Source organism: Melanotaenia boesemani, chromosome 17 (genome assembly GCF_017639745.1).
Source record: "Melanotaenia boesemani isolate fMelBoe1 chromosome 17, fMelBoe1.pri, whole genome shotgun sequence".
NCBI lineage: Eukaryota > Metazoa > Chordata > Actinopteri > Atheriniformes > Melanotaeniidae > Melanotaenia > Melanotaenia boesemani.
The window spans coordinates 5,787,108-5,814,549 of NC_055698.1; the positions used below are offsets into that span (position 1 = coordinate 5,787,108).

General features: G+C 37.0%; 1 protein-coding gene across 1 annotated transcript in view; it reads right to left on the reverse strand.

Moving 5' to 3' along the window:
* Positions 1-1,907: 1,907 nt before the first annotated feature.
* Positions 1,908-27,442, reverse strand: part of LOC121628034 (collagen alpha-1(IX) chain-like) — a 44,306-nt gene continuing 18,771 nt past the window's right edge. Inside the window, exons 6-37 of the mRNA XM_041966930.1 lie at positions 27,034-27,051; positions 25,048-25,137; positions 24,889-24,924; positions 22,644-22,715; positions 22,299-22,343; positions 22,148-22,183; positions 22,031-22,054; positions 21,864-21,917; positions 20,701-20,772; positions 19,931-19,969; positions 19,715-19,771; positions 17,376-17,429; positions 17,159-17,212; positions 16,994-17,047; positions 16,864-16,917; positions 16,721-16,774; positions 16,580-16,633; positions 16,421-16,474; positions 14,633-14,686; positions 14,323-14,367; positions 14,151-14,204; positions 14,012-14,065; positions 13,855-13,908; positions 11,973-12,044; positions 11,849-11,884; positions 11,716-11,760; positions 11,579-11,611; positions 11,165-11,311; positions 9,412-9,466; positions 9,073-9,267; positions 8,534-8,620; positions 1,908-2,754 (exon numbers count right to left, since the gene is read on the reverse strand). Of these exons, the coding sequence (XP_041822864.1) occupies positions 2,552-2,754; positions 8,534-8,620; positions 9,073-9,267; positions 9,412-9,466; positions 11,165-11,311; positions 11,579-11,611; positions 11,716-11,760; positions 11,849-11,884; positions 11,973-12,044; positions 13,855-13,908; positions 14,012-14,065; positions 14,151-14,204; positions 14,323-14,367; positions 14,633-14,686; positions 16,421-16,474; positions 16,580-16,633; positions 16,721-16,774; positions 16,864-16,917; positions 16,994-17,047; positions 17,159-17,212; positions 17,376-17,429; positions 19,715-19,771; positions 19,931-19,969; positions 20,701-20,772; positions 21,864-21,917; positions 22,031-22,054; positions 22,148-22,183; positions 22,299-22,343; positions 22,644-22,715; positions 24,889-24,924; positions 25,048-25,137; positions 27,034-27,051 (2,055 nt within the window). The 3' untranslated portion in view covers positions 1,908-2,551. The remainder of the gene's footprint in view (positions 2,755-8,533; positions 8,621-9,072; positions 9,268-9,411; positions 9,467-11,164; positions 11,312-11,578; positions 11,612-11,715; positions 11,761-11,848; positions 11,885-11,972; positions 12,045-13,854; positions 13,909-14,011; positions 14,066-14,150; positions 14,205-14,322; positions 14,368-14,632; positions 14,687-16,420; positions 16,475-16,579; positions 16,634-16,720; positions 16,775-16,863; positions 16,918-16,993; positions 17,048-17,158; positions 17,213-17,375; positions 17,430-19,714; positions 19,772-19,930; positions 19,970-20,700; positions 20,773-21,863; positions 21,918-22,030; positions 22,055-22,147; positions 22,184-22,298; positions 22,344-22,643; positions 22,716-24,888; positions 24,925-25,047; positions 25,138-27,033; positions 27,052-27,442) is intronic.

The window sequence follows — 27,442 nt, forward strand, 5'->3', positions numbered from 1 at the left end:
GCCCTCAGTAGTTACTTACATATTGCATCTTGCAAATATGTCGTGTTCATTTCTGAGGACTAGCACAAATAATTCTTCAAACAAAAGCAAAATAGGCTATGTAAGGCAGTCGTGATGAGCCTGTATACACATAATTAAAACCAAAGATATTCTAGGCAGAAATTAGGAAAGGCTGGAGAGTGAAAAACAACCAGCTGCTGATGAGAATCCTGATTAAAAAGCACAAACCTCTACAAGCCTTAATGATATCAGTGGCTCAATTTAGTCCAGAAATAAGTGTGTCAGTCCTTCAATTTTTTTTCTTTCTTTTGTAAATTTAGTGGATAAAAGTCTCAAAATAACATACTTCTGTCCAAACAGTTTTCAAAAATCCACCTCCACTTTCCTGTTAAATATGTTTCCTCCCAGGATGTTTAATATGACTACAGACAAATGCTAAACCTATTTTTAAAAAAAAAATCAGTTCTTAAACCAATGGGAGACATCAATATCCTTTTCCTCTCTCTTCTTTAATTAGCTATCCCTGAAGGTTAGACAGCTAGATTGTGTTGATTAGCTTGGTTGGCTAGGCTGGCCAGTTTAGAATTGAGTCTACTATGCTAGCTAACTGTATTAGCAATGTCAAACAAAACATGGTGTTAATATTAGTTTTCTTTTACGTTATTTTTTTTTTTAATGTTACATTGGTTATCTAGCAACACTAGTTATTACTTTTGATGTTTAACTCATCCACAGAGCTTGTTGCCTTCAGAGCAGCTAGCTGCAGTAGCCTACAGGATGGTTCTTTCCCTCTGAGTGGAAAAATAGCTTTAAAAAGAGAAAAATACAGACATACTGTATGTACAAAATGAAGAGTGACCCTAAATGCTCTGCTTTTTCTACCATGTATCTGTTAGCTGCTTCTCTATCAGCAGTTTACTATCAGTGTTACTTATCTTGGGGTTTTGTAAATGCTTGTTACAGTTACAGTTGCATTACAGGGTGGGTTGTTGAATGTGCTGCATACAACTTAAGATTTGTAATGCATAAAGGCCATACTTTAACCTTGTTTAAGTTATACAGCTAAATTATTCATAATTTGAATAAATACAAATGTGTTTTATTCCATTTACCTCAAATTTATTTTTCCTTTTACCCCTTTTACTTCCTGATAAATTGGTGCTAATTAACATATTTTAAAGTAGCATAATGTAAGTATTGGAAAGACACCTGTACTGTACTGTATAATAAAGACTGGAACAGATTCATTTTGTAATACAGGCTTTTGCTTTGTTTGTTAAGACTGTACTTTCCCCCCAGTTTTCACACAGTGCTTATTGGTAAACCCTCTTTTTCTTTACAACGTTCCTCTCTTTAGGCTTAGAGTTAATTTTTTATCATTATTCTGTCCCCTGAGATGATCCATTAACTCTTCTTTGTTCTCCTGATACCCATTATGTTAACGTCTGTGTGTGAAATGTAAAAATCAAGCACCACTTTTAATATCTAATTTTATGAGCATTGATTCTTTCATTCCTCTTAGCCTTAGCTCATGTTTTATATTAATTGTGGCCATGATACCATTAAATTAAAGAGATGTCCTTGGGATAGCTGCTATGCCAACTCCTTTCCAGCAGCTTGTTTAAAGGCCATGTTTGATCAGTAAATGTATTTTTTCTGTGCAGGGAGCGGTGGGGGTGATGATGACGACTCTCCTTTGTAACCAGGCAACTGTGTAATACCCTTTTAAATCAACATGATATCCATAACAACCCAGGGAGCTTGCTTTCAGCACAAAATCATTTTACTGTAGAAGCTGTGGAATTTCATTCATCATTTTCACATAATTCTAACCAAATCAGAACACTTTTCCAACATCGAACAGGATTTGTTTTGTTTTGTTTTTTCTTAGAGAGCACGGCTCTGGCAGACAGGTTGTAATCTTTAATATGGGAGTGTGCAACACTTCCAAAACCTAAAATTTAATTACAAAGTTTGAAAATAAGAACATTATTGTTGCAAAACTGGGGAAAAGGAAAAAAAAATAGGTAAATTACCTAAATTAAAGAGCACATTGTTGGAGATGTTAGCTTAGGTCTATGTTAGATATAAGCACTGTTTTCATTTCACATCACTAGATTTGGCTCCTGATTGGCTCAAGGTGGTTTAAGCATATAATTTGCCATTTGTTCAGTCAGTCAAAGCTAAAAGACCTGAATGAATGTTTTTAGTGAACATGTATGAGAGGAAATCAGAGAGAATGGCTGAATGTGGGGGATCAGCAGGTGTTATTGACAGCTCATAGTCCTGCAGGCCCATCGTCAGTCACAGAAGCTGCTCGCCATCAGTAGCAGCGACCGTTGTGCGACGTTTCATCTCTCTCTAAAAATCACAAGTCAAAATGTTTTTACAAAACTGTACAGTTGTGTCCAGTCTGTGCTTCCCTTTGAGTCTTTTTGATGTGTTGTTCTGATGAAAATCCCAAAGATCACCACGCCCAGGCTTATGAGAAGCCCTGAAACGTAGTTGCTGGCAGGATGAGATCTGGAGAGTGTCACTGAGCTGGGATGTCTCATGGCTGTTTGTAAGCGGCAGATTTCTTTCCACTGACCATATAAAGAGGTGGAAGTCTGCTTATACAGGTTGATGGATCACAAAGGCCAGGTGGCCCTGAAGGACCCCTTGCACCAGATGGTCCAGGGATACCGGGGCTTCCTGTTTCACCACGCTCTCCATTTTTGCCATCCTTGCCAATGCCAGGGGTACCAGGAGCACCTGAAGCAGAAAAAAGACACATGAAATGTTATTTAAAAAAAGGAATTTCTGATCTCTTTAAATATTTCTTTTTAAATTATATTTTATATTGGTCATTTTTTAATCAGAATTTCATAAAAAAATATGAAGAATGCAAAAGTAATTAAAAACAACTACAAGTGAAACTCATTGCCACCCAGGTAAAGCCGAACACACAGAACAAACAGTAGCAACGCTTTTAGATCGCTTTTCTCCAGGAAATTTAATTGGTTAGTATATTGGAGGGAATTTTGACATTTTCAAAGCAGTCTGTGACAGACAAGACATGAAGGATGAAGAGTCTAAAGATTTTCCTCGAATTGACAGAAATCCTGCTGTTAATTCTTTTGTACAAAAAAAAAAAAAAAAAAAAGACATCCCTGGGTTCATCCTATTTCACAAACAAGGAAAGAGCATGGTGAATATCATCATTTGATGGCAGACCTCAAGGCTGATCCTGATAAATCCAGGACCTACATTCGGACAAATTCACCCTGGCGCCACAATATCTCAGACTTACCTTAGAGCATGCATTTGCTAAGATGTGGAGCAAGCAAAAGTGAGAGAGGAGACAGAATTTTCTCATTTTCTGGCTTCATACACAGGCTATGGGGACAGATATGACCAATTTTTTTTATCGCTGCATTGGCCCCCCGTGCGTTTCAGGATTGATTTTAAGGTTCTTTTAGTAGTTTATATATGTCTTAATGGTCTTGGGCCATCTTATTTATCAGACCTTCTTTTAAGTCATGAACCTACATGGACCCTGAGGTCCTCTGGTACTGGCCTTTTAGTTGTTACAAGAGTGAGGACCAAGACATACGGCGAGGCCTCTTTCCATTGTTACGGCCCTCGTCTGTGGAACAGACTGCCAGAGGGACTCTTTTCAGCTTAGCTTTTAACCAAATTTTATTTGATCTTAATTACTTTACATAATTTTATTTCATATTATTTTCTTTTCATTTTATGCAACTGTACTACTTCTTATTTATTTATTCATTTACTTATTTGTATTTCTTAGCTGTTCTTATTGTTTCTTAAGGCTGCTTAATTTTAATTGTAACTCCAGTGTTTTCCCCATGGGGATCCTCCACGCCGGGGATTTTGCCTACTCGGTCTGGGGGCTGCTACCGCGGTGATTGCACCTATTCGGGGTGGCTGGGGCCCTGTACTGCAGCCTTTTGGCTGTGGTGTGGGCCCCGGTCTGTCCTGATGGGGGTGGTTGAAGCTGTCAGACATGGGTGGACTGGCCCCTGTTGTGGATGGATCCCCATGACACTGTTATTGTTTCCTCACAGCAGTATCAGGCCGGATGCTTATAACTTTTTTGTATTTTATAATAACATTCAGTTCGAGACAAGTGCTTTATAAATAAAGTTTGATTTGTTAGAAAACCTTCAGAAAGTGAAGGTAATAATATGGGACCTTTAATAAATAATATAAAGCCATAATATAAAGGCACACAAACACAGAAAAAAAACAACAAAAAACAAAAAACAAAAACAAAACAAACAAACAAACAAACAAACAAACAAACAAAAACTATGTCTTTATGCAGAACTGATGTGAGCTTCCAGGAGGGGTGGACTGGGACAAAAGACTGGCCATGGCATTTTGTCCCAGACTAGCTCAAATACAGTAGATCATGCACACCACAAATCTTTTCACTCACTTAGATATAATATCGACCATGAAAGTCCTTAAAACCACTAAAACTATGCAGTTAGTTTGCAGGAATCAGAGATTGGACACGTTAAATACTTAATAAAATAAAAATAAATACTCCAGCACAGTGATGAATATTAGATCAGCATTCATTCTAGTCTGAGGGAGAAAGAACAGACATGAGAAATGATGAATCAGATGAAAACTGTTCCTGGAAACTGTCTCTGTCAGCTGCCTGCTCTCCTCTTCTCGAGATGTTATCTGGTAGGCCTATAGATAAAGATCGAATGGAGATTTTTTCTTTCAAACACAATGATTCTATCAGGTCCAGAATTATTGGATTCTTTGGTAAAGAGGCAAAAAGCTGTATCAGTGTTGACATATGGACTGATGTGTACAGTAAATAATATTAATAATAAATCTTAAAAAGTGTTTTATTTCTGCATACTGTCCATAATCACCTACACAGAAGCTGCCGCTAAAAAGACTTTAAATAAGAAAATTTAAGATCTGCTGCTTTAACCAGTTAACCAGACAGGTTAACCAGTGAACACAAACAGTTTACCAGCTGTTTTCCTGCTCGAAACATGGACATCATCAAATAATTTCATAGATGTAAGGAGACATGTTCATCAAACAGCTGTTTAATTAACATGTTTTCATCAATTCATCGTAACTTTATAAGCAGCTAGCGTGTTTACCGCTAACTGGTTCATTTGGATCAGACTTACTGGGTCTAATGGGTCTCTTTACTCAAAATAGAACCTCTGTGATGTAAAGGAAGTACAGCTCACCACAGTTTTTACCACCATCATCATCCGTGGCAGCTAATGCAGGTCCTGCTGCTGTCAAACTATCAATCATTTTTGGAAATTTGACAGTATCGTTTTTTTTTTCTTCTTTTTTAATCACACAATTTTCTCTTTTCTCTGTGCTTCCGCTCCATTTTCTGTTTTTGGTTTTGACAGGTAGCTACATCTATTGGCGCGGAGCCAAATGGGTTTAAAGCATCTGATTGGTTCAGTCTGGTGTCAATTAAGTAAAAAACCAATTGGCTGCAGGTTAATGTGTTTTATGAGCCGTGGCCAAGAATGAAAGTTTTGTGCTTGCTATTTGAATGAATGAATTACTCAGGCACAGGGACCTCAAATAAAATATGTGATGTTTAAATATCTGAGCGGGTTAGTTGGGCCATTGATCTGCTGTGTTTTATGAACCCGTTAGACCAATAAACCGTACTGGCCCAAAAACATGTATACCAAACGGCCAGTCTGTCCCCAACTTCCAACATGCATTGTGATGAAAATGGGAATTTTCTCTGCAGTTTGTCCTTGAATTGCATATATATATATATATATATATATATATATATATATATATATATATTTTATTTATTTATTTATTTTGCTTTACTACATGCTGAATACTTAGATCTAAAACTCCTGAACACCAAAGCCATCACTTCAAAACACCAGCCTGTGATGGAGGTGAAACTGCTCACTGGGAAAAGTGTGATGGGCTTCGCTACCATAGGGGCTGTGAAGCTCATCCGAGACTGTGTTAGGGAGGTCATGTCCACTTTTTCCACAGTTTTGCAAAAAGACCAAGTTACTCTCTGCGCTGTCTGCGCTGCAGCTGCCTCATCTACCCTCCTTACCCTGTTGCGCAGATGTTTGTTTTTTTTATTTATTTATGACAGGGAAAGAGCATATTTAAAAAAACATAAACAAAAGGACACTTCTATATATGTTGGACTTAGCCAAAGGGCTAATTTTCTTCCATTCATTGTCCCTGGGCAGATCTTACAAAGGCTCCCTGGACTAAGGAAAGCATAAAGAAAAGAATAAAATAAAGAAAAGATGGAACAGAGATAATAATATTGTTAAATGCTAGGCACCAAAGAGACAAATCACAATAGAAAAAAAAATGCACTGAGAAAAAAAAGTCTAAAAATGTTAGTCAATAAGCTAAAATGGATCAGAAAATGATAAGTCTGACACAGTTGTTGATAATAACATTATTAAAATCTACACCATTAAAACAAAACTACCAAACCATAAAGCAAGACAACCTCACAAAAGGTGACTTTGTTTAGCACATTTGCCGTTATTCTTGTAAAATCTTGTCCCGCAAGACCCCACTCTAAGGAGGAAGATTTCTAATTCTGTGTAAAACTCATGTTGGCTGTTGTTTGCTATCACGGATGGCAGTTATATATTTTTTTTAATTGTTTGTAAAAAGATTTCCTTCTCCTCCTGCATCTACTCATACTGTGCCATCTTTATTTGAACTGAACTGGTTACATGACCCCTTCCGTCATGTTAGGGACATGTAAATGCGAAAAAAGTGTTCCATTACACTTCTGCAATATACTTTGTATATCGACACATCTGAAAAACCACCTCATGACAGCTTTAAAAATTTTGGCAATATTTAAGAGGTTTTTCAAAATGTGTTTCCATTGCTGTTTTTTTTATTGCGATATTTAGGTTTTGCACAATTCAAGGGGTACTGGAAATTCTCCTATAGAGACGATATTTGATGTTCCCATGAAATCAAACACTAACATTAACAAGATGGAAGCAGCTGAGTTTTCAATGTTGACAGGTTTGATTGCTAACCAGCCACTGTTTTAAATGATACTTAAAAATCACATATGTGTTGATCTCCCTAATATATGTTGTTATGTTATTCAACTTTCGTGAAGCTTTAAAAGAAAAAGGTAACTGTCCTAAGCCATTTTTCCTTAGTGGAATAACACAGTCTCCTCTTGTGATCCTCCTTGTGATTCAATTTGCCCTGGTTCTAATGGTCACTAAGGATCCAAGAGGAGAGGGAGCTAAACCATGTGTCATTTTAAAAAGAAGACAAATATTTGCATATTTAATTACATTTTCCCAGTCCATGAGACCGTATGTCCCTAGGATTATACAATGGTAAAACTTTTTTGTCTTTTGGTCTAAGATTTTAGGTGTCTGTTTATACAAAGCCTGCAGTGGTTTGAGGGTAGTGGAATTGGCTTGAGACCAGATTTTTAAACAATAATTCATTTGTGATAAAATCATTGAATGCATGTGTATTTTAGTTGCTTCAGTTGATATTACGAATGAATCTGAAATTTGCAAGACTAGTTTTAACCCGTTTACAAACCGTTTTAACCTGAAATCTGAAGTTCAGATTTGAGTCCAATAGAATGCCTAGATATTTGAATTTGTTTACAATCTGTAGTCCCTCTCCAGAAACAAAGACATCTGGGTCTACACAATCACTTGTTTTTTTAAATACATGCCAACTGTTTTTGAGATGTTTAACTGAAGACAGCATTGCCTCAGCCATGTTGTAACATTAACCATGCACTTTGTAAGCTTGGCTGCAACTTCTGTTTTCATGGTGCCATTTACACATAGTACTGTGTCATCGGCATACATATGTATATGAGCATCAGGGCACATAGATGGGATTTGAGATTGAGATGGAGCAAAATGATTTAGAAATTCCAATTGGACACATTTTGTCTTAAAAAGAGGACGTCTGGTCATCCTAGTTTTAGGTTTCAAAACACTGTCTATGCAGCCAGGGCTTGGTTTGTCTGCCCTGGTCTGCGGTGGAAATTTAAGGACGTTTAGGATAGTGGATATCAAGGAAAGAAACCTGCTACATTAATAGATCCTAACATCTCATTCAGAGGTAATCAAAACCCTGTTGTAAATAATAAATCTTTGCCCAGTAGATCTTTAGCGAAGTCACAGCTTGCATGTATAAGGGACTTTGCCAATATAAAGCAGCAGCTAAGCTAATCTGCACTAACATTAGCAAGCTAGGCTAATTAGTATTCAGACTCCAGATACCTGTAACTTTCATAAACAGCTGCTTTCTTGAATGGAGGAAGAATTTTCAATGCAATGTGAGATTATTTATCTACATTTGTGTGCTTCACAGGTCTATGAAAAGCTGCCATCAGTGGTATACAAAGAAGCTGTCTGCTTCCTCACCTTCATCTTAACCCCTAACCCTTCCCTGTAAAACTGATAATCTAACCCCCTAATCTTCTTAGCAATTTTGTGGTCTAATCATAAGAAGAACCAAGTTATCTTACCTGGTGCACCTGGTTCACCTGGGCTTCCTTTGATTCCCACACCATCTTCTCCTTTATCTCCCTTATCTCCCTTTTCCCCACCATCACCTGCAGAGTAAAACATATTAAGAACTGAGCTGAAATGGAGAGGCATAGTGTTATAACAGTTATGAGAGCATATTGAATAAACCTAATGACTTTGGCCTTATTCAGCCTTGTTAAAGTGAATTATTGATTGTTTAATCTTCTGCATGAGTGAATCCATTCCATCCACAGTGGCATAACTTGTTTCAGCAATTGTGTTGGCATTGTGAAGACAAGGCTGTACTGGCTGGATTGGATGCCTTGTTTTCTGAATAGGCTTAATTTAATTGATTTCTATTGCCCCCTCTGAAGCTTTTCAGTTTTAGATATGAGGGGGAAAAAAAAAAGAAGCTATTGCAGCCTTACAATTAAAGTATTTAAAAACCACTCAATTTTTTAAAGGCACCTGAAGGCAACAGTTTTGTTTAAAATGGAGAAGCTTCAGAATACTTAAATGGAGTATGCTTTCGTTATACCTTTCTTGCCTGGTGCACCTGGAAGTCCGAAGAAACCTGGAGGACCTTTAGGACCCATTGGGCCTGGAGCTCCCATTGATCCTGCTGCTCCATCTGCTCCAGGTTGTCCAGGAGGTCCTGCTGGTCCAGGGGTACCAGGTGCCCCAATGGCTGCTGGTCTCTTCAAGAGCTCTTTCATAAACTCTTCTAATTGCTCTAGATAGAAAAAAACATTTATAATATTATATGCCATGCATTTTTTACTGTATATGTGTATAATCTATTCACCTGTGGTAAGACATCTTATTTTCAAATGTGAACAAGTAGGTGTAAAAGTCAGATTTAAGTGAAAAACTATACCTTCAACAACTACAGAGCACATTTCCCGAAGGTTTTCATCACTCACTTTAGGGCCCTGTAAAATGAGCATTAACATAAGACGGATCAATAGTTTAGGATAATAGTTACAATGCTTGACCCTGTTCATTGTCCAAAGCAGTGGTTTCCAACCTATCTTCCTCAGGGACCCCCTTCATAATAATGTATTCTGGCTGAGTCCTGTCCTTTGATGAAGCCAAAGTTAAAGGAACAACATAGAGCCTTACTTTGTTCCCTTAAAATAGGGACAATTTATGGACATTAATCACAATTGCTTTTAATGTTCAAAACCTCAGGGACCCCCTATGCTCTTTGGGGAACCCCGTTGTTGGGAACCACTGGTCTAAAGCATTTTTTTTTCTTTATCTCTACATATCCATTTGTGTAGCTCACAGTGCCCACAGACTGAAGGATTATGGACAATTTCTCAAGTTTGCAAATTGACAGATGTGAAATCCTCCAAATACAAAGTTCGTGGAACAGATGTAACTTGTTGACTGAATTGACTTAAAGTCAACTTGAGCTGGGAACACTAGTTATTGACTCTGGCCAACAATACTAAAGGCTCATTTATGCTTTCTTTACATATTTAAATAAATATGTTCATTTCAATTGTCACTGCCCTCATACTTTCATGTGTCCTGTGGTCATTAGGTCATACATCCCCTAGAGGTTAGGGCAAAGTTCAGAGTTTACCTCTGAGTTCTGATGTCCTTTTAATTTATGCTCCCTTAACTACGTAAAAAGGTATCTCCATTTCAACTGTTATCATACTTCTATGTGTCTTTTATGTTGCCATGGTTGAGTCAATTCATCCACTAGTGGGCAGTGTTAAGTTTTGAGTTTACTTCCGTATTCTGACGTCATTTTCAGACACCGGTCAGTGGTGGTAATGCACCATTTGCAACCGCCCAATACACTCACACAGCCTTTCTTCACAAACTCCCATCATATGGTGACCTGCCATCTTTACAGTTTTTTTCCCTGGCTGTCTTCATCTTCTTCTGTATCTATTTCTTTCTGTTCCTCTTCTTCTTCTCTGGTTTGCTCCTTTCACAGGCCACATGTCAGGTTTATTGCTCAACACTGCCCACATGCTTCCAGTGGTAATACATTATTTGCTCTGTTAGGGTACACATCCCGTGGGGGCCCCAAAAATGAACCAAATTACACATGTAAACAAGGCAGAAGATGGATGAAAGGCTCTGTATCTGTCTTTAGCATAAAGTGTAAATAGGCCTTAAGAGTGCATTCATATTAGTATAATCCAGGGGACTTGGCACGATTGGGCTGGGAGTTCCAAAAAAATTTGCATCTTCCTTTGGTTTAGTTTTCTTTCACACAGCATTCAAGTGGAGCTAACTGCCTGGACAACATCACACAGTTACAACAACAACTTGCTAGGGGCAAAAATCCAGAAATGACCAATGACCACAAATAAAGAATAGGTCTGTTTTTACTTTGGTGTTCAAATCTAATGCAGTTTTTTTTTTTTACCAGAATCTGTTCAGTGTGAAGAGCAACATGCTATCTAGCAAGTTGCTCTGCAATGTGCTTTACGGACTGGTAAAACTGCCACCATCCTGTGTAATGTTGCTAGAGATTGGTAGCTACTGTCTTTGTGGTTTGAATTCAGAAAAAGCCGTTTTCCTAACCCAAAACAAACCTTCACAGTACCCGAAGGTTTCTAGTAAGCTGATTACGTGGATGCTTTCTCTTTTAGTATTACACTTACAGGTAAACCTCTGGGGCCTGGTGCTCCAGGAAGTCCTGGTTCTCCCTCCAGTCCTCGAGCTCCCATGGGACCCGCCACACCTTCGTGCCCTGGCATACCTGGTCTGCCATCAGCTCCTGTAGACCCTGTTTGGCCTTTTTCTCCACGCTACGGGTAAAAACATAAATCCCAAAGAGAATTTCTTCCTGGTGACTTTCAGGTGAAACAAGTGTGTGATTCTTTTAAGTTCAAGTGTACGCTATACATTTAAACATCAGTCCCCGACTAATAAACGCTATCTGTGAAGGGACATTTATGTTAAACAGCTTCATATTGTTAAGTGTATTTACAATGCAAACTGTTACAAATTGAATATTTTTCAATGTAAGAAGTCCCTTATGTAACAGTTAAGACCAGACAACAATTTCTAAATACCTCTCCTTTGATTCCAGGTACACCCGGGGGGCCCTGAAACACACAGAAACATGAGCTGTTTGCTTTCAGGTCCACTATATGGATATGTATTTTCTTAAATTACCAACAATATGAGATAGTCTGTGTCAGTGAAATACCTGATCTCCTTTGACACCTGGATCTCCTGGCATACCTGTGTCCCCCTATTTCACAACAGTGATATGGTGAACTATGAACATAATTTATCCACAGAAACATATGAATGAAAAAAATATAGGTTATATAGGTTACCAGACTTCCTTTTGGTCCCTCTGGTCCGATGGGTCCCTAAATAATACACAGAGAACTATTACATGCCCCACTGGCGCTTATTTAGAAAAACAATATAAAATATAAAATATGAGATTTGTCCCACCTGATCACCTTTGTGCCCAGTATGACCTTTCATTCCTTTGGCACCAGTATAACCCTTATCTCCTTTTTCACCCTGAAAATACCAGATTATCATAAACCTGTCATATGGAGTATCATATTTGATATTAAGTTGATATTCTCCATTTATAGCAACAAGGTAGGACCAATGGTCATTGATTCTCTCAGCAGTTCTAGATAACTAACTTCCAAAATGACTTTTTTATATACATGCTATAGTTCTGCTTTTACTAATCTAATTTACTAATCTGAAAATTTAGGCAATTGTCTGAAAATCTTCTAATTTAGATCTGGAATAGTTTGAAGCTAAATTGAACAAACAAAAGTCCAATGAAATCATTATAGATTAAATGAAAAGATGCCAAACTAAAGGCCTCCAACCCACTAAAAGAAGGCTGTCGATAAACACGCCAGAAGAGCTCTTAGCAATTTAAGACCAAGTATGAAAATAGTTATTATAAAGTGGACTATGGCTGATACTGTATAATGGATTGTTTTGGATTACAATTGGACTAGAGTGTATTGGATTGTATCTGTGAATGTGCCTTCAGCTGACTTCATTGTTAATTGGTGGAATAAAAATAAAGCAACATTAAAAAAGTTAGAAACGTTTTTTTTTTTATTTTTTTTTTATAGTATACACAGCAACAACTTTCAATCAGCAAATGACTAAGTGATGGGTGAGGGTGTCAAGATTGGGTATAAAAGAAGCTCCATCAAAAGGCGAAGTCTTTCAAAGAAAGGCTGCTCACGGCTCATCACTTTGTGTCAAGCTCAGTCAGAAAATCATCAATGAGGCTCAAAAAGTCTAAATGCAAGTTTGCAAAGACCTTTAGTGTTTCAGCAATTACAGTTCATAAAATCATTCAAAGACTGTGGGAAATCTCAGTGCGTGTGCATGAGAAGCTGTCACACCACAATGATCAATATAACCCCATCCGACCAGGAGTATCTTGTAAAATAACCTTTTTATACTATGGTCTGAGTGAATACTTGATTCTGATTGGCTGTAGGGTGTCCATTAAAACGTGTAAAGGACACCTATAAAAAAGAGCCTTATTGCTACGCGTTGGATGGTTCATGCCTCCATGTCATCCATTAATTTCTGAAAATGGACACCTTGTCGGGCATTATCCCTTACTTATTTACAATTCACCACAACACCTAGAAAAAAAAATAAGTAAAAACATTATCTAAGCACAGGGCCAAAATTGAGAAATACAATCCAAAAATTTGCCAAAGAACTGTTCAGAATTCAGCGTCTGTGATGGTGTGGGGCAGCATTATTGTTCATTGTGTGGATGAACTTTTTATTTCTGATAGTATAACTGAGGATACGATGTATATTCAACTTTAGGAAAGACACATATTTTACCATCAAGGTGGCATATTTTTCCCAGAGGTCTGTGGTTATTTCAGCAGGTCAGACCTCATTCTGCACGTCTTCATAAAACACAGTATGTGTGATTGACAGGCCTGCCTGCAGCCTAGATCTGTCTTCAGTTGAAAATGGATGGTGCATCATGAAGAGGAGATTCAGACATGGACAGCTGAGAAGCTGAAATCTTGTATTCAGCAGAAACAGACTTAGATTCTTCCGAAAAACTGCAACAACTGGGTGTCTTTTAAAGGAGGGCTGATGTAAAGTGAGTTTATAGTAAACATGTATTCCTTATAACACAAAAACAATGCAGCAAAGAAAACCTGTTCTGCAATAAACCTGCAATAAACCAAGACTCAGCAGCAGCTTTGTTATATCTGAGAACACTACACCAAACAGAAAAACCCAAATCAGTGTCTATTCTGAAACTCTGTAAAATCAAGACATTTGTCCACTGAAAGGATAAAATCTACACATGTCTCACCTGGATTCCTGGGGGACCTGCAGGCCCCACTGGTCCTTGTTTTCCTGTTTCACCCTGGAAATTGCAAAGAAGTTAACATATTTACTACAGTTCCTGACCTGACTCAGTACAGAAAAACAAATACATAAATAAATGAGAGGTGTAAAAGCAAACCCACAGTTGCTCCTTTTGCTCCAGGTTCTCCATCTACTCCATCTATTCCAGGCTCACCCTTTATGAAAACAAATGAAACTGGATGGGTCTTGTAGATGCAACAGACACATAAAAAAATGGGAGTTAAATGGGATGCATCTCACAGTTTTTCCAGGAAGTCCAACTGGCCCAATGGGTCCCTCAGCACCAGTTTCACCCTAAATCCACCACAGGAATGACACAGAGATAATAAAAAAATATGCTACTTTTCTTAGCTTCAACCTCAGAGGAGTTGTAATGTTTCGAGTATCTTTTTAGGAAATATTAATTGAATACCTTTTCACCAAGGGGTCCAGCTATTCCCTGTTTCCCTGGCAGCCCCTGAAAACAACATGTTGTATGAAACAAAGAAAAATCTTGTGGGTCATGTTTGAGTGATATATATATATATATATATATATATATATACGCTCACAAAAGTTTTACTTACACTCACCGGCCACATCTATAAGGTAGATTCCCTAGTTTCCCTTGCTTTTACTTGATTTGCAATAACTTAACAGCAACAATTCACTTTTGAAAGTATCTAAAATCAGATGGAACAGAATTGTAGAAGAACAGTGAAAGAAAATTAAGTTGGACTTACAGGAATACCAACAATCCCTCTGATACCAACAACTCCTGGTGTACCAGACTCTCCCTGTCAAGAGGATCCAGAGTTTATGCAAATAAGTGTCAACAATCAACAATCTTAAAAAAAAATAAAATAAGCACTATATCTTCTAAACAACTTTTGCAGAGCAGTGGCAACTGTAGCTCCAAGTGTTGTAATCATTGTTAGAGCAGAAAAATGCAGTGAAGACAAAATGTCAGCAGGCTGATTTGGTAAAGTAAGTAACACAGCAGAAATTCAAAGTGAAGCATCTGCAATAACACGGCCGCTCTGTATACATGTTTAGTGGTGCAGCAGTAAAAAAGGTTCCCCTTAAAATGGGTTCCTGCTACACCATGTTCTGAATCTTCATGTTTAAAGTGGTTTGTGGAATAAGATAAATTCATGTAATAGTGAAAAACTGTGTTCTTCTGTGGTGGAACCACAAATGAGAGCATTTTGGACCAATGCTGACTGATTATAGTATCGGGCAATGATCCTGAAAGGAGCACAGTGGTCTAAAACGAGCACGAACCCGTCTACTTTAATGCCAAGTTCAGATACATTAGTAAAGTCCCATAAATCACTCATGATTTGTGCAGCTGTGGGACGTCAGTGGATGAATAAAGAGGTCACATGTTCTTTTTGAGTAATCGCACACCAGCTATGCTGCCATATTGGAACATTTTGGGGTTTTTTTCTGAAGAGCATTGATGTAGTTTGTTGTCTTACTTTTCTTAAGTTTTGATGTTTAAAGCAATAAAGCCAAGAGACAGAGACAAAATATTGGAGAGATGAGACAGCATGTTGGGACACAGTGATTCCTGGACAACAGTATGTAAGCACACAGTAATGAGAGGCTGAGTTGCTTCATTTTGATTTGTGTGAAATTAAAAAAAAAGACATTTAGTTTAGGCTGACATTCCTTCCTCCTGAGATAAATGCTGAGGCTGTGTGGACATGAGGTAGGAATGACAGATATAGTTGGTATCATCTGAGCACTTTTGTCTTTTTTTTTTTTTTTTTTCAATTTTCACTCGATCAGGTACCTGTCTGTCAGGTTTAATGTGTGTTATGTTATGTATAAATGCTATCATTGTTTCTGTAAAACAAATCTACCCACAGGTATTATTAAAGTAATCTGGAACCTTAAATAAAGCACATGAAATAGAGCTGAAGAGACATGAAGAAGAGGGACAGTTAGGCTGTTTGTTGCAAAGTAAGTTTCACTTGAAAATTATGCTGACTTCTCTGGAAAGTTTGTAAACTGGAGGTTTACAAACCCATTTGAGATAGCTAAATGGATCAGACAGTCAACAGAGCACCCAAAGACAGCAATGTAAGTGTTTTAACCAGGAGAGTGTCGCACTGATTGAAGCCATAGAAGAGCAGCACTGTTCAGGCGCTCTTAGAATCAACAATAACATCACTCCTACACCCATTAGATCATCAACATATTGTGATTAGATGCAACATATTTGTTCTTTTATATTTTATCTTTCTAAATAATCATGAACATAAACAAGGGCTAAATCAATCATTTACAACAAGGCAGACTATCCAACCACTCAATCTTTTTATTTAATGTTTCTAGTTTCTTTAAAGCCTGAGAAAATAAAATTGGAAAGGTTTCTGGAAATCCCTAATATTTTCTAAATAAATTTAATTTTTGAAATGTCATATTCATAGGTTGCAATCAATTTGAGTGGATTTTACCAAAGACCTAAGCTTGATTGCAGTTAAAAAAAAAAAAAATAATAATAAACGGATTTTAGAGATTACCTTGGCACCATCAGCTCCAGGAAGTCCATCCAAGCCATCTTTGCCAGGCTCTCCCTGCAACATCACACCACAAAAGCAGACAAAAGCTTAACAAAACAAAAAAAAAAAAAAAAAAGGAGAGGGTAATGAAAACATTTTCTGAAATATGAGCATACTTACAACTTCTCCTTTCTCCCCTTGAATGCCCGACTCTCCTTTAGGTCCCACAGCTCCCTGATCAAGATGAGGGCATAGTTTTTAATTTCTGATGGGGTTTTCTATCATATGTTGCAAAATAATCCAAACTTAACGCTGCCTCACTTCATCTCCTTTGGGCCCCGGCAAACCCAGGCGTCCACGAATTCCCTCCGCACCCTGAGAGTGAGAGAAAGCGTTCTGTTACATCCCTCCTTTGCTACTCATAGACCAAATGCCAAAGAACGGTTCAAATTAATTCAGCTTACAGGAGCTCCAGGTGGACCAGTGGGTCCAGTGATGCCGTTATAACCAGGAGGACCCTACGAAAAGTGGAGGGTCAGATTGTATCTTTAAACAGGTCAATATACATGTTTGCGTCATCACTGTAGAACTCACTCTGTCTCCTTTCTCTCCAGGAGTTCCAGGGAACCCAATGGGTCCTCTTTGTCCCTTAAATTACATTTTATAAAATAAATTTTTAAAATAGTCTGACCTATTTTAACACCATTAAGATATACACATGTATCAGTACTGATGCTGTGAAAATGGAAGCTTCCCTACATCATCTCCCATACGACCTGGTGGCCCCTGAGGACCTGCTTCCCCGGGCTCTCCCTGTGAGAAAAATGAAACCCCAATAAACAAAGATAATTACAACAAAGGCTTGAATCACATCAGTTAAATATAGTTTGCATTTTGCATTGGTAACTTTTTTTTATGTGTTACATAGAAGGCAGGATCTTACTCTCTCATGTGTTAGAGATTACCCTCTGCATACCTTCTCTCCAGGCTCTCCATCTTTTCCAGGTTCCCCAGGCAAACCTTTGTGTCCCTGAAGGCAAAAATGTATTTATTAAAAATTAAAATGAAATAATTTTTCATAGCACAGAAGATGGAAAATGAAAGATTTCGGAGATATAGTTATTATCCTAATTGAACATTTGTTCATAAGAGTCGCATATATATATATATATATATATATATATATATATATATATATATATATATAAAAGAAAACATATAAAATATCAGAGAATAACTGAAATTCCCCAGTAATTGTGACTGTAAAATAAATGTATAAATCAAATTTCATGTTTGGTCAACCAAATAAAAGGCCCAATCTGGATTAGCCAAAAGTGTGCAAAAAACTAAAATGACTTTTTTTTTTTTTTTTTTTTTTTTGTTTGCATTTTTTATTTAACGTTAAGATTTTAGAAAAAATATATAAACATGTCAAATTTCTGTGAGCTGGAAGGTGCTGTTTCCATGTATGGGTATAGTGTAGTAGCCACTGGTTCCCAAACCTTTTGACCCCAAAGATAACATACGCTGGTGTTCGAAACGTTTTTCGTTTATTTCCATCCCACTCTGGTAATTATCAGCCATTATGTAAATGAAACGACTTCTTCTCGTTGTTTTCTTGATGGTGGCCAAGCACTTATTTGGTGCATTACTGCCACCAGCTGGTAAGGAATCTGGACCACAATTCAGATGCAACAACTTAGTGGTTAATATCAAACGGATCATCCTGCATTCATCCTCTAAATCAGTGGGGAACCCTGCTTCTCAAGTCCTGAAGTTTTAGATGTTTCCCTGTTCAAACACATCTGATTCAATTACAATGGATCCAACAGTCTATCATGTTAAGCACAGTGACTCATTAATTTGAATCAGGTGTGTTGAAGCAGAGAAAGATCTAAAACTTGCAGGACAAGGGCCAAAGTTCCTCGCCACTTCTCTAAATGTAAGACTGGAAAACCGCAAGAATCTTCATAAAAAAGGAGAATCAAGGGTTTTTAGGTGGATTTGATACACCTACATGCCCAAAATCAGCTTCTCTCACCTAGATAATGACAGATTGGGTTTTTGACATGGCATGAGTAGGCTAATAACTTTGTTGTAAATGCATTATTGCGTAAACAAAACAAAAAAAAAAGAGCATTAATTCCACGGATTAATTTTGACATCCCTATTTATTTTATGTGCATAGTTTTTTACAATGACCTTTTGAAATTATCTAGGGACCCCTAGTTTGAGAAAGTCTTTAGTAGGTCTATAAGTCTCTTCGCGGCTCCTGCCAAAACATGGGTCACTTTTTGGTGGACGTTGGTCCTTCGGGTTGACAGGTGGTGGGATGCACTGTGGTGAGCTTCCTGGGACAGTGGCACCCCCAAAAAGGTGCCATTGATAGAGTGACTGCAGCCCATGGAGGCCAGCCAGGGAAAGGCAACCTCAACATCAAAGGCAGCAATGCCGGTTCGCAGGAAAAAATCTACAGCAGCTTCCAGGTCATGGAAATCCAACAAATTAAATATTACAGTCGATTTCTGTGGGATGTTTATCTATTTAATTTTTTCAAACCTTAACAAAAAAACCCTGATTTTAGTATTTAGTTTCGGATTACTAAAAAAATAAACGAATAAAAATAAAAAAAGGCTGAATATTTCTTTTTATTTTATACATTTTTATTTGAACATTAAATGAGCGAATGATACACAGACCAGTTACGATATGATTCAATTCAATTCAATTCAATTCAATACAGTTTAATTTAATTTACCCTTAATTCTGATGTGTTAAAGACCAGACTCAATATGAAGATTTGATGCAATCCATTGGATGTCTTGGCTAAATAACATTTCATGACTTGGTATTATATAAATACAATTATAACTGGATTAAAGTGGATAACAATGAATTGTATTTAATTAGTTTGATATGAACTGGGCTGAAGTGGACTACAATTAAATCACAGTGAACTGCTTGGCCTAGCTTGCATATACTGGGATTGAAATAGACGATAATCACTTCAATTTAAATTGATTTACTTCTTTTTCTTTTTTAAACACCTTGTGATGATTTTAAATCTGAATTTACTTGAATAAAGTGGTTGATCAGAATGCCCTAATAAAATCAAACCTGACTGGAATACATTGATTGATTGATTGATTGATTGATTGATTGATTGATTCATTCATTCATTCATTCATTCATTCATTCATTCATTCATTGAGTTAGACTAATCCTCTGACTAAAACTGGGCGGATATAATTGTACAAATAGAAATTAGGAAAACTAATTTCAGTCTCCGATTCAGCAATTTTTGGCATTCCTCACCTTCATGCCAGGCAGCCCGTGTAGTCCTTGTGGTCCAGCAGGGCAGGCAGCAGGACACTACAAACATACACAAACAATCACATACTCAACATGTGTGGCTGCTGCACAGCCTCTTTAACTGCAATGACTCATTCTGTTCAAAAATATGCTGTCACCACTCCAATTGCCATGCATCCAGGAAACATTTGGCAGCATGTGAGACAGTAAAACACTCACAGCTTCCCCACTCCCCTCACTGTTGGCACCGGGCGGTCCCTATAAGACATCAAAGCGACATCTAAAATGGCTGGTGGAGGGTTTTAGATGTCCTCATAAGTACACCACAGCACAAGTTCCCAGCATGTGAAAATGCTGCATACAACATCATCACTTAGTAAAACAGTAATAATGTTGTATGGAAAGCACAGCAAGAGACACAGATGATTCCAAAGAGCAAAGATGAAATTATTTGGGTTGATGGAGTAACACCAGTACAGCAAATAGTAAGCACACATTATCAGCTTTGGCATGATACAGTTCAGTGTTTTCTGTACTTTTTCTAGATTTTAACAGACCTATATCATGTTGGACATGATGCTTCCAGTTGGAAGCATCTGTCAGGTTTTAAGGTATGGATTTTTCCAAAAGCTCAGACAAATTAGTGTTTTAAACTGGCTGGTTTTTGTTTTTCTTATAATGTTTGAAGTTTTCTGAAGACAGATCCAATAAATCACCTGCCAAGTAGTGAGTTTTTGGGAAGTTTTTGATGTCAATATTAAATGGTGCAAAAATATTCTACATTGCTCAGTCATTTCAGCCAATATTGACAATTCAGGAGCTGTAATCTCAATTAGGGCCTGCAATAAGATTGAAACAGGGAGGATTTAAAAATCCATGAACTACAATACAGTACACATACAGTATTTGCAAAAATACATTTGACTGGTGTAAAATATGTCTGATTGGATAAGTTAGTAGCAAAGCATGGAGTTAGGTCTGGTTCTTACCACAGGCCCTGGTGGGCCAGGAGGACCAGGAAGCCCTGGAACACCGGGTCCTCCTCTGGGTCCAGGTGGACCCTGCAGTTGTATTTGACATGAAACACATATCAATAAATAATATAGCCAATCTATTTCACATTTTAAAATATGAAAAAAAAATCAGATTTACAACTTCTTTGACAAGTGATTTCATATAGCTTAAATAGTCATTTGTAATTTTTCATTATATTAAAAACTAAACATCCATTTAAAGTGAGTTGTAGCAGCAGATATTAAACAAAGCATTACCAGCAATATGCATTAAAATGGAGATACATCAAAACAATTAAACATAAAATTAACATAAAGTAGTAAAACAGCTTTACTGTTTAGCCATAAATGCTTAGGATGACAACATATTCAAGACCATGCAATAGAGCCATCTCATACTACAGTATTACTCTTGACTACTACTGTTTTCCTATAACTTGACAGAGTTCACATCTTCAAAAAAAAAAAAAAAAAAAAAAAAAAGGTTGTTCTAGTTTAAAAAATATTATACAAGGTCATGGTTAGCATGGTTTACACATTGTGGTTCACTGTTCATGTTGATGCTGGCCTATACAAATATTCCTTTGGCTACATTACCATCTCATTATTCCTAACCATAGATTGTGACACAACTAAATTTCCAGAATGTTAATAAAAATGCCTGTTTTATTTATTTATAAGACTGGGTTGGTTAAATAACATAACAGTTAATTTCCAAGTAATTTTGGTTAGGATTAGGCATCAAACATTTTGGTTGGGTTTAGGCATCAAACATCTTGGTTGGGTTTCAGTACCAGACATCTTTACAAAAACGCCAGGACTTGGTCTAAAATACATCACCTTACCTTACTTAAAATAGTAAAAATATAACAAAAAGCATGAGAGAGACATGCTTTAATTAAATAACAGAAAGGACTATAATAACAATTTTTCCAATCAGGGTCAGGCAGCAAATTTCTTGGTGAGGTTTAAGAAAACAGTGGCCATATTTTAACTGATTCAAACATTTTATAAACTCATCTATCCTCTTTTTGGCTCTGTAACCATGTAACCACATTTCCTTCTCTGGATCTTGGTCATAACAGGAGGACCCTGTTTTAATTAACTAAATAAATGTGTTTAAATGAAATTATTCTGACCTCCGGTCCAATGTTTCCTTCATCTCCAGGAATTCCTGGTTTCCCTGGAGGACCCTGTCAAATACATCACACAAAATCACATTAATTCAAATATTATTATACTGTTAAAGCATATGTGAAGGATTTTCTGGATCAGAGAAAACAGAGAAACTGTTGCAAACACATACAGATGGTCCTTCGCTTGTAGGCCCCTAAAAAAGAAAAGACAAAGGAAGAAGATAAACTTTTTGTGTAAATCTGAAAAAAAAAAAAGACTAGATTTTCTGCAGATATGTGTCACTTACAGGAGGACCTGGGGGTCCAGGAAAGCCAGGAAGTCCCTGCATTTAGAAGCAAAAATGAAATAAGTAGCATTTTAAATGTTTGCAACAAGAAAAAAGTACAATGTTCCATTGTTATTTCAGGATAATTTGGAGGTGAATTTGGTGTACTCACTCTCTCGCCCACGGGCCCTCTGGGACCCATTGGACCAGAGGAACCCTGCAGATTGCAAACACAGTCAGATCAATATGGCATTTTCTCTCAATATAATCACACGGTCCCTCTCAGTCTAATCCACCACACAGACACACACACACACACACAGTTTAAGGCACATTGATCATTATATTCATCATTACACTTAATGCTTTTCTTAGCTGCTACATCTAAAAAATGAGATGAATTTAAAAATGTGATATTTTCTGGGTAGAACTAGGACCTCAGATAACACACACATTATCACACACAGACAGCAAAAGCAGATATAATGAAGGGTGTGTGCAAGGTGATGTTTCCTACAGCAGATCCCGGAAGACCAGGAAGGCCTCTCTGACCAGGAAGACCGATCTCTCCCTTCTCCCCTTTGCTGCCCTAGGAAACAAACACAACACCAATAAAACAGCATTATCTCCTTCCTGCATCTCTCTACTCAGTTGCTAAGATACACAGAGGCATGGCCAGTCAACATTTAATCAATGAAAGGTTGGCCACTTTTTGCTCTTGCAGCTCTACAAGGAGACAAGCTCTTCGAGGGCTATACAGAGAAATGGAGTGGCTGCAGTAAATGACAGAGGCAATAAAATCAATCTGTAGAGATATTTGACATCAGATTCAGGTACAAATTCAGTTACGGGATGTTACGGTACAACAACAAAGAAAGTTAGGAACACTGTAAACAGAAAACTTGAATTTGTTCAATTTAATATGATTTTTGATCAAGCTGAACTTAAAATATTTGATTGCATCAGAAATTTATACTTGTAGTTCTGACAAAAATTTGATAAATTTTCTGTGTAAAGTTGGTCTCAGAAATAAATTTATGTTGGCACCACAGTGGGAGGCCAACTACTGTCCACATGATGCAAAAAGCCATACTGAAGCTTCTTGCAGGGGTTTTCATGCATCATTAATTTAAAATTAGTTATAAGTTATAAACTTAGGTTCTACTTGCCTAACCTTAAATAATTAATTAATCATGATTAATGCTTTCAAATTAATCACAAATGTCAAATCATGTCAAAATTATTAATTCCCATTTGTAAGTTTTTATATATTTACATTTTCATTGCACTTTTCGTTGCAATGACGATAAAGTTCTATTGTACATGCCAGAAATCTGCCCGTTTTTACTGTATTGTACCAACAGAATAGTCAGTCAATGCAGCATGTAATGTGCTTCTATATGTTGTTCTACGTCATATCTACCATGTTCTAAATCATTTTCAGAATTCATATACAGTATCATCATCTCACCAACCGACTCCATGGTGATCATTTCTGTCCTAAAACCAGCAGATGTGACTACTGAAGTTAAACAGCCAACATTGATGAAGAAACTCTGATAAAACTGATGATCTGGATAAAAACACGTTTTTCCTTTTATCATTGAAGTGTGAGTGTTTGTGCAGCAGTGATAAAAATCCTACAGCAGCATCACCCAAAGTAAACACCTATTGATAAAATAGATCATTGGCTGTTTATTTTTACAAGTTTTTTTTCACTTTTTTACATTAGATGATCACTTTAGTTGTAATAATCAGTTCAGTATTTCATAAAATCTAGACTTAGGAAATGTCTTATTTTTGCCTCCTTTTACACTTTTATAGACCAATGCATACCTGAAGTATACACCCGGTCTAACACTAATTACCTACTGTGTTAAAGAAGGGTCTTACTAAAAAAAACACTTTGTGGTAAAAATGTGACAGTGTGAACCATGAATTGCTAGTTTCCTCCTTCTCAGCTGAACTGTAAACAAATGCAACAAGAGAGAAAAGCCGATCAGCTGATCACCAACAGCCATCATGATTCACAGAATATTACAGAGAGGGAGGAAGCAGCTGCTGCACAAACAGAGACTACCAGAGGGCCACAAGAGCAGACACTTTGGTGCAAATGTTGAAGCTGGAAAAGTGCAGGTCTGGGTCATCTTTTTCATCTTGCCTTTCCACTTCCCACCATCATCACAGAGAATTGACGGATGTATGGGGGCTGGTCATGTCGCGGATGCATTACTTTTAACAGCCCTTATATGTATATATATATATATATATATATATATATGTATATTTGTCGGATCTTAAATTTGATTTATGCTTCCACTTTACGGTCTTAATATAGTGATGTGAGAATCACTCCCCTTAAAAGATTATCACCGTATCCTTCTGATGATAATGAGATTACTGATGTTACTTACTTTTACTAATGAATGTTAAACTGTGTGCATGTTTACATTCCCTGTATGAGATACATCCTGTATGCAGAATTATGTATATAACAATACTTAGCTTGTCTTTTTATTTTGTCATTGTTTTGTCATTAAGATGAACTAGTTCTTTTCTGGGAAAGTTATTTGTTCTGGAGTGTTGTATTCAGCCCTTATTTCAGGTTTTTGAAGTATTGGATTTGGCTTCATTTCAACTATCTGGAAAGTAAAACAAGCAATAAATTGTTGCATCAACATCCTTCAGCAAAAATCTGTTTTTTAACACCAGACTTTATAACTTTTTAAAGAAGGCATGTATTTATTCAAATGATCACTTACAGGAACACCTGGACTGCCAGGAGACCCTGGAAGACCCTAAATGGAAAGAAAGAGAGAAAAAAGTAGTTAAAAGGAAGACAATAAAGGAAGAATTCATCCTCACTATAAAAAAATAAAAAATAAAATAAAAATGTCTGATGCCATGAAGTACATGCTTACATCTCTTCCATCCCTGCCATTTTCTCCTGGGGCCCCTCGGGGCCCCTCTGATCCAGGGGGACCAGGGGGACCTTGAATTGATCTTTCAGGCTGAGAGAGGAGACAAACCGTCAGCAGATGGGACAAACTCTGAAGTATTGGGGTAATCACACATTTAAGAATAGTTCATTGCTAAATAAAGATTGTCTATCTTTTTTTATACTTTCAGCTAACCTGTTGTCATTCCCAAGCAAACATGCTGCCACTTTGACAAAGCCAGCGGTGTCTCCGGAACACACACGAGGTGTCCTTTAGCAACGGTGCCCTAATGCAATGGCTGCCTTAACTGTTGTAAACCCTGGAAAGTTTACGCATGGTAAAAACTGCAAAATGTAATTTTTCCCCCTATAAACCTATAAAGGGTTTCTCACATTTCCAAGAATGGAAGGGAAGCAGAACTTTGTTTTGATAAAGATTTATAATGAGGGCTCACCCTGATGAATCTGAACTGTCCCTCCAAGGATAAACCTTTCCTCACTCTGCTCACTTCACTTTCCAGAGATGTTTTTTGTCCTTCTCTTGTCTTGTCTTACGTCCCACAGCAGGTAAACTCGGCCTCATGTTTTTGAGTTTGTTTGTAGCTCTATCCTTTTCTTTTTTATCTTCCTAACAGTCTTGGCCAGTGAACTTCTATCCTGAGTCTGTTTACGTTGCAGGTTTCTTTCTGCTAAAATGGGGATTCAATAGGGAAGTGACCCCAAACTTTTGAACGATAGTGTATATATATATATATATATATATTATTTTTATTATTTTTATTTATTTATTTTTTTTTACAAATTCTTGTTATATAAATATGATCTGAACTGGCCTGTGTTGAACTCAGTGGGATTAAAGTGGATTGAACCAGATTTGAATTAATTAGGTTATGAAAGGATTAAACTGGATAATTATTTGTAAATTCTCTGTAAAATGCATTTCGACGACTTTAGTTGTAAAATGGAACTATGTACTGAATTAAACTGAATCTAATTTAATTGACTACAATCACATATACTGGTAAGGAGGTCAGGGATATGGCTTTCTTTTGCAAGGGATGTGTGAGATTAGGTCTTGTGTTTTGTTTTCTTTTTGCAGCATAGCTACTTTGGTTAGCTTTAGGAAAAAATGCAGTTTAGTTGAGATTATAATTCTTCATAACACTAATCTTGTGTGTTGAATTATTTTGCTATTCTTTGTTTAATTTTTTCCCAGCACATCTACATTGGTTCACGACACCAATGGTCTCGTCAAAGTAGCAATAAATGAAACCATCAAGATGAGATGAGGCTCAATGATCGCAGATGTTTGAAAAAAAATGCTCAAACTAGAGTGATTGACTAAAGCTTTGTGTAAATAATACTAAAGGCGATATCAATGAGCTGATGCTGTTCAAAGGGTTATTTAACCCTTGAATTGTTTTCATTCATAGTTTGTGTATGGTGTCTTTCTGCCAGGTTAAACTGTACTGTGCCAAAGCCTTGAGCCACTCCTGTTATCTTGATATCTTGGTTCCAAGAAGGTAGAACTTGTAATTCAAATGATAGTTCTTTAAGTTTTCCAAGGTCTTTCAGCCTTTTTCTTTGGACAGCTGCTGATTTATCACTCATTTTCAGTTCTGATATTGAACATATTTGAAGCAACATGGATTTATTTAGATAGAAAACAGAACAAACAACAATCAACATCTAAAAAAGAGCTTTGGAAAGTCCTTCAAGAACCCTGGAGAACTATTCCTGAAGACTACTTTAAGAAATGACAATATATATATATATATATATATATATATATATATATATATATATATATATATATATATATATATCCTACAACAGTGAACAAATATAACAACCACCATGAAACAGATTAAGGACAAAGCTCTAAGGTAATTAGGCAACTGCCGCTCTGGAATAGATTACTGGCTTAAAAAAATGAAGCATAAAGAAGGTAGAGTAGAAAAATAAATACCTCAGCATTGGCATACATCTGCAGAAGCAAGGGAAATCAGATAAAAGGAGAGTTAGTAAAAGTAATCACACCACCCTCACCAAAAGTGTGAGCAGAAGCGTACCTGTTCACAATCATAGTAGTGAGCAATATCATGCTGTCATTTAAATACAAAGCCTCAAACACAGTGCCTACACCCCCCATGTTAGCCTGAGAGCTAATAGAGTGAACCAGGTCAGGCAATGTTTGTGTCTACAGGGGCACAGTCATGTTACATTTTCATACATGTGACTGAAAATAAATGTTGACTTCATATTTGGTGCACTGCAGATGTTACAGAAAATGAGATGTGAGACAGCGGGGTGAAACTTTTCATTGCAGGCGAAAGTATGTCTCAGAGGCAGACTTCTCGTTTATTATAATACAGTCG